Source organism: Antedon mediterranea, chromosome 11 (genome assembly GCF_964355755.1).
Source record: "Antedon mediterranea chromosome 11, ecAntMedi1.1, whole genome shotgun sequence".
In the NCBI taxonomy this organism is placed as follows: Eukaryota; Metazoa; Echinodermata; class Crinoidea; order Comatulida; family Antedonidae; genus Antedon; species Antedon mediterranea.
The window spans coordinates 21,883,955-21,890,496 of record NC_092680.1 but is presented as its reverse complement, the minus strand read 5'-3'; the positions used below and the strand labels follow the sequence as shown (position 1 = coordinate 21,890,496).

Here is a 6,542-nt window from a genome sequence, read left to right as displayed (position 1 = left end):
TAGTATTAGTTTTTTTACAAATAAGTAGATAAAATACCAATAACATTTATAAAGGTGTGAAGGTTTTACCTGTTTGTATAATGAGCTGTTCCAAGATGTCTGCCTCCTTCATATGACATTTTATTGGTACAGTACTTGCAATTTTAATCTGATTTCTGCAAAATGGAAACGAAAAGTGGTTCTGAAATTGAAGCAGACAATATTCGAAGAAAAAGGAACTCTGGTTCCGATAGACAAAAACTAGACGATATTAATAATAACCCTTGTCTTGAGGTTTGTATTTAAATTCTGTAGCCTCTATCTAGCTAGGTATAGTCGGCAGGCTAGCTAGTAAGTATAGGCCTAGTAAGTAGACCTTAGTAGTACTGTGTGGCCCATCTATCTGGTCTAGCCTAACTACTACTAACCTATTTTGGGTGCGGAGGGGGAAGGACACCTCGATGTTATCCATGGCTCAGCTGATGGAATCATGTTGGCAGCACTTCACCAAAAGTTGTGACATTCATAGAATACAAAATTTGTAAATTAAAATAACTAATTATTAAACTTATATTAAAATATTTAAGTAAATAATAAAGAAATATAAGAGGCTTTTGTTTCCAGGTAAATAATTAGATAAATAGGTATATAAAAGCAAATTAAAAATGAAATTTGTTGTGCAATACTTAAAAGTGTTAACTATACTAATAATCAATTAAAATGAACATAATAATAATGTTAAACATTTTTTAAATAAAAAGTAAGTAGTAGTACAGTATTATTAAAAACAACTCAAATATCTATGCCCTACTACTACTAGTTGTTACTTTACTTATTTGTTTGCATAATAAAAAAAAACTACAAATGTCGGCTTTCATTTGAAATTTCATAAAATACCTATCCTACTTACACTGATTTTACACTGACTGTAAATTTAAATAAAAAATAATTATTAATAAAAAATGGAAGATAGAAAATGAATTAATTTCACAAATCTTTATTCAGAGAATTCTGTATGCAACTTTTAATGCAATTAATTGCCTCCTCATAGTTCATGTTTATAAATATTCACGAGACAGATTGTTTATATTTAAATTAAGTAGGAGCAGATTGTGAAAACCTAGTAACTGTCAGTGAGTGGTATTTATCCTGCCAGATGTGGATACCTAGTAGGCCTAACATTATGCAATGTGACTCAGTATTATAAATACAATTCATACAGGTTATAAAAGTTGATTAACTATATTTATACATATACAGTTTATATCTAATTGAAAATTCAATTAATAATTTTAGTAAATTTAAAAAAAATCTATTAAATGCAGATAAAAGCTAGCCAAATAAACGTTTTTAAAACCTAATAAATAACTGATTCTCAATAACCCAATAATTTTGTTTTCTGGGGATGATTGAATTATTAGCACTGACTACCGTTGCTCATGCTTAGTGAGTGGTGGTATGCTCATAAGAACTTGGCATATTTTATACAGTTGGCTCCAATCTGACTTGTATTACAAACTAGCTCATGTGACCAAAATATTAAAGTGATGACTACCCAGACAAATTGAGTAGGGACTTAAGTATACAATGAGTTACTTTCATTTGTTTTAATATTTATACTAAAATGGTTGATAAATTCATGAATATCTCCTTTTTTTGTCTTGTTTGTCTTCAGGAAGCTAATGCCTCGTACCGTTGTCTCCATCAAAATAATTTTGATCGCGATTCATGTACCAAGTACTTCCTGAATTATAAAAACTGCCGCAAATTTTGGGTAAGTACTTTATTTTTAGACTAGTGTCATTTAATTGATAACAAAAACATTACACAGGAGAATTTCATAATAAAATATGATCTATGCTATCTGGTTTTAAGGTTTTGTATTGTTACTGCAGTAAATAGAAAATATAGATAAAAATATATAATCCAAAAATGTATTTTATTTTTTATTAAATGTGCTTTTATTCTATTGTTGTTTTTTGTCCATATATGGAAGAAATATAGATAATAAAAGATGGTATTTTAAAGATGGTACCATGCATAAGTTGGTGCAAAACTTGGTTCAAATCAACTAATGAATTAGATATTTCCTGGTTGAATTACTCAGACTGTATCCAGCTAATTACTAACTTGCCTTGACCTTATTAGAAGCGCGATCTCCAAGAAGTACCGTAGTTGGCTAATAAATAGTAATTTGTCATCAATACAAGATTAGATTCATAAACAGGCCTGTTACATAATGTTTGATTTGCATGCTATTAAGGGCAACATGGCTAAAACCTTGTGGTTTTCAAGGTGGTCGGCGTTGTTTGAAAACTTCCATGTTGCAAACTTCCAATATAACGGCTATTGAAACATGCTACTAGTTGTAATGTCAATCATACAGGACCTCAACTAAAGGTAATTAGTAAGAAATGTTTAACATACCTTATTGGTTAGAATTGTGGTGACATTTTAATACAATGCTTTATAAACTTATTGAATAACTAGATGAAGCATAATCCAATTACGTTTGAATAATGTAATTACAAATTTTACTTAATAATAAAATACCAAGTAATTTGTATAAAATTTTTAATTTAGTTTAAATACAAAATAAAATTTTAAACTATACTACTATAATAAACCATACATTTTCATAAATTTTGCACTCTGGGCCAACATTTATGGTTCTTCTTTTCTGAGACCACTTGTCCTCCATTGTGTGGCGTGTATCTGCATACTAATGTTATGCAATATGTAAGACCATACACCTATAAATTAGGGTCCATGGTAAGACCACCCCTGCCTTGATTGCTTGGCCATGCAAACATATATGTAAGACTATGGACCTATAAATTAGGGTCCATAGTTGATTGCTTGGCCATGAAAACATATATGTAAGACTATGGACCTATAAATTAGGGTCCATGGTTGATTGCTTGGCCATGCAAACATATATGTAAGACTATGGACCTATAAATTAGGGTCCATGGTTGATTGCTTGGCCATGCAAACATATATGTAAGACCATGGACCTATAAATTAGGGTCCATGGTAAGACCACCCCTGCCTTGATTGCTTGACCATGCAAACATATATGTAAGACCATGGACCTATAAATTCGGGTCCATGGTAAGACCACCCCTGCCTTGATTGCTTGGCCATGCAAACATAATTACATAATTAATTTAGGATTTTGATAATTATGTATTTTAAGAAAGAATATTTTAATTTTTGTAACAGTTGTTACATGTGAAGTTGACTATTATTTGTGCAGTTTCTGTACTATCATTTTACAGTTTACAGTGCATTTATTACCTCAGAAGTTGCATTAAATACACTCCCAACTTTTTTAGTTAAACTTTACGAGAAAAAGGAAATAGAATTACCTTGCTGGAGTTCCGCTGCAGAACTATAAATCCAAAAATACCATTATTTTCAATATGACATGATTCTAATCTAATCATGCTAATGTGGAATAAATATTATTTGGATACTGCCCTCTATAGTTTATAATATCTAATGAATAATCAAACTTAGGGATTTTTGTATGTAGAGATAGTGGTACTTATTGCTACAGTAATATTAGTCATCATTAACAACACAATGCTTGGCACTGGCACACGTTTTTCAAACTTTGGCTGTAGGCAAACTATAGTTTTTTATAAAACGGAAATTAATATAATTTTACAAATTTAGTTCTCATGTTACATAGACCTACATTGAAATGAATGTCTTGATCTTAGAAAGGTTGAAATTCCCTGTAAGTGAGGGTATATGAAATTAAATGAATTCTTGCCATTTCAAATTTTAACCAATATTCAATATTTTGTTTAGCCAGTAGACTTCATGAATCATAATTACCAATATTTGGATTTTTGTTTGTTGGTGTTATGTAATAATATGTGTATAAAACTTGAGTATATACCGCATACAGTATAGTCCTATAGTGTGGCATTATATTCAGATTGCATTAGCAAAGGAATCGTCCAAAGTCTTGCATCCAAATTTAGCCTAAATTAAGAGGTGGGATTATACTCAAACATAGGATTATACAGTTAATACCTTGTATTTGATATAAATCTACACCAATAATTTAATTTTATTAGTAAGAGGGGCTTTAGTAGAAGCTTTGAAGTGTCAAGCCCAACCACAAAGTAAACAAAGGTTTTGAAGTGTCAAGCCCAACAACCACAAAGTAAACAAAGGTATTAATAATGTTTTTTAAAGTTTATCTTTGGTATCTATTTTATTTTACAGGGGAGTCTAATTAGAGAACGGAAAGGCAAAGGACTTGTACCAGCACTTCCAAATAAAGAAGAAAGAGACAAGATTTTAGAAAACATATCAGTGAAATGATGATAACATAGAACATTATTGTATTTGAAGAAACGTGAGATGAATACAAACATTGATGTGATTGAGTAAATAAACCAAATAACATCATTTGACTCAGATGGTTTGGTTGTGCTGAATGTACTTTGAGAACATTTTGTAACAGTTATTCTTGTGTTTTTCTCATGACCTAGCTCATATATCTAAGCGGCCAAGCTTATAGTTATACTGCTATAGCTAAGGTTAGATTCAAGCCTAAGGAATTAGCTTAGAATTTTATTACTGAATGAAATCTTTTCATAACATCTGTTAATACAGATTAATTTGTACTACATTCAACACTCCCAATACCGGACACCCTTGGGCTGGGCTAATAATTATGTCTGGTTTTCTGAATGTGTTTTTAATGGTAAAAAAGAATAAGACCTAAAAACAGGAACCTTTCTTGTTTTCAGTGAGTCCGGTATTGACCGAGTTATTGTTGTACTATTAAAAATATAAATATTTCTAGTTGTAATTCAACTTTTTAAAAATTGCAATTTGTTGGTGAAAAAATATATTTTGTACCAGTGGTGCTAATTAATGATGGATGTGTGGCTTATTTAGCCGTGTGTAGCGAGGAAACATTGGAGTTTTAATATTTTGACTGATAAGAGAGAAAGTTATACTACATGACTTGATGATAATACAGTATTAGTATATATGCTGGATCAGACAGTGAGGTCTTGGGAGCAGATGGGTTCAAATACAAATCATTCTCCTACAAATAACAAAGTAATTGTTATGAGAAAACTGAAATGAAACATACTCATATTTGGGTTTTCAATTGTATAAGTCCTGTATTGTATAACATGTATCTCACAAACCTTAAACACTAACAAAAGTCTAAGTTAATAATTTGTGGAATTGTCTTGCAAAGCATTGATATGCTTTACTAATTGTGTGGCAGTAACTGTAAGTACAACTTACAACTATGTATAACCATGTTGCTGTGTTGAATAAAAAATAAATAAATATTATAAATCATTTTATGTCTGTATTGTATCTGCTTCACTAAATTGGTACTTGAGCTCTATCTACACTATCAAACTAGTTTGACAAAAAAGTGTGATGTGCTCAAATATGGTATTGATATGCCCAATTATGGCAGTGATATGACATTATCACGTCCATATATATGCAAATATCATTTTTTTGTTACATAAAGTTTGAATGCTAAATATTAGGTTTGAACCCAAGGGAGTAACCATAATGTTGCCAAAGTGCGAGCCAGCGAGGCATGCAATTCATGCGGTCACGACGGTAATTCAACAGAACAAAATTATAACGTACAAACAGCGCGCCACAAACAACATTTACAATAATGAATCGCCTACGATAATTAATTTTAGCCATCCAGATATGACAGGTTTTAGGTGAGTTCAGATTTTAGGTCAGCTTCATGCCATGACAAGGATCCGCGGCATCTTTACAAATGTTATATTTGTTTTGACATATAACGCGGCTATTCTTAAAATTGAGGGCGCTAAACATAGAATTTACGAGATCGAAAAAGGTGGTTAGCCTCAGAAGAAAAAAAATGTGTTGTGCTCCCTTGCCTCTAGCACAGTAAGGCCCTCTCACAGCCTTGGGTACACATCAGATGCCGTGATGTTATCGCCTCATGATGTGTGGTGGAATGGGGGACGTTTAAATCTGTGAACCCCAAACACAGAAGCTCGCATAGCTTTAACTCTTTTCCACCGAGACCGGCATGGGGTTTGAACCCACGACAAACGTGTTCCACGACGCTCTACCAACTGAGCTATCCGGCCCTCTGATGCATTACCAGGAAAAACTAATACAGCACTAGTTTTGTTCCCTCAAGACGACGGTCATGAATATGTATATTTATGACGTAACGATGAATTACGTAATATAGGCACGTATAAATAGAATGTCAATTGTTAGCTGTTCAGTCGTGTACTTCTGTGGCGCAACGGATAATGATCTACTTTGAGTATTCACGGTTTTACCCGAAGGTACGGTTCAAATCTCTACAGCTTTTTTTATGCAAAATCAATATCATTTTTCTTTAGAAATATATAACATATATATTTTGAAATATTATATTTATACTAAGGAGGTTAAATTAATTCAATAAATAGTAATCATAATGTAGTCTAATATAGCGCCTAATAGAATGTTTCTAATCGCTTTAAACACACACAAAATGATCCAAACAATCCTAGAAGAAGCAGAGGAAC

At 31.9% G+C, this 6,542-nt stretch overlaps 1 protein-coding gene across 1 annotated transcript; it reads left to right on the top strand.

The window, feature by feature from the left end:
* Positions 1-96: 96 nt before the first annotated feature.
* On the top strand, positions 97-5,322 carry LOC140062475 (coiled-coil-helix-coiled-coil-helix domain-containing protein 7-like). Its single transcript, XM_072108710.1, has 3 exons — positions 97-273; positions 1,655-1,753; positions 4,222-5,322. Exons 1-3 carry the CDS (start codon positions 163-165, stop codon positions 4,318-4,320), a joined length of 309 nt encoding a protein of 102 aa, XP_071964811.1. The 5' UTR covers positions 97-162; the 3' UTR covers positions 4,321-5,322.
* The last annotated feature ends 1,220 nt before the right edge of the window (positions 5,323-6,542 follow it).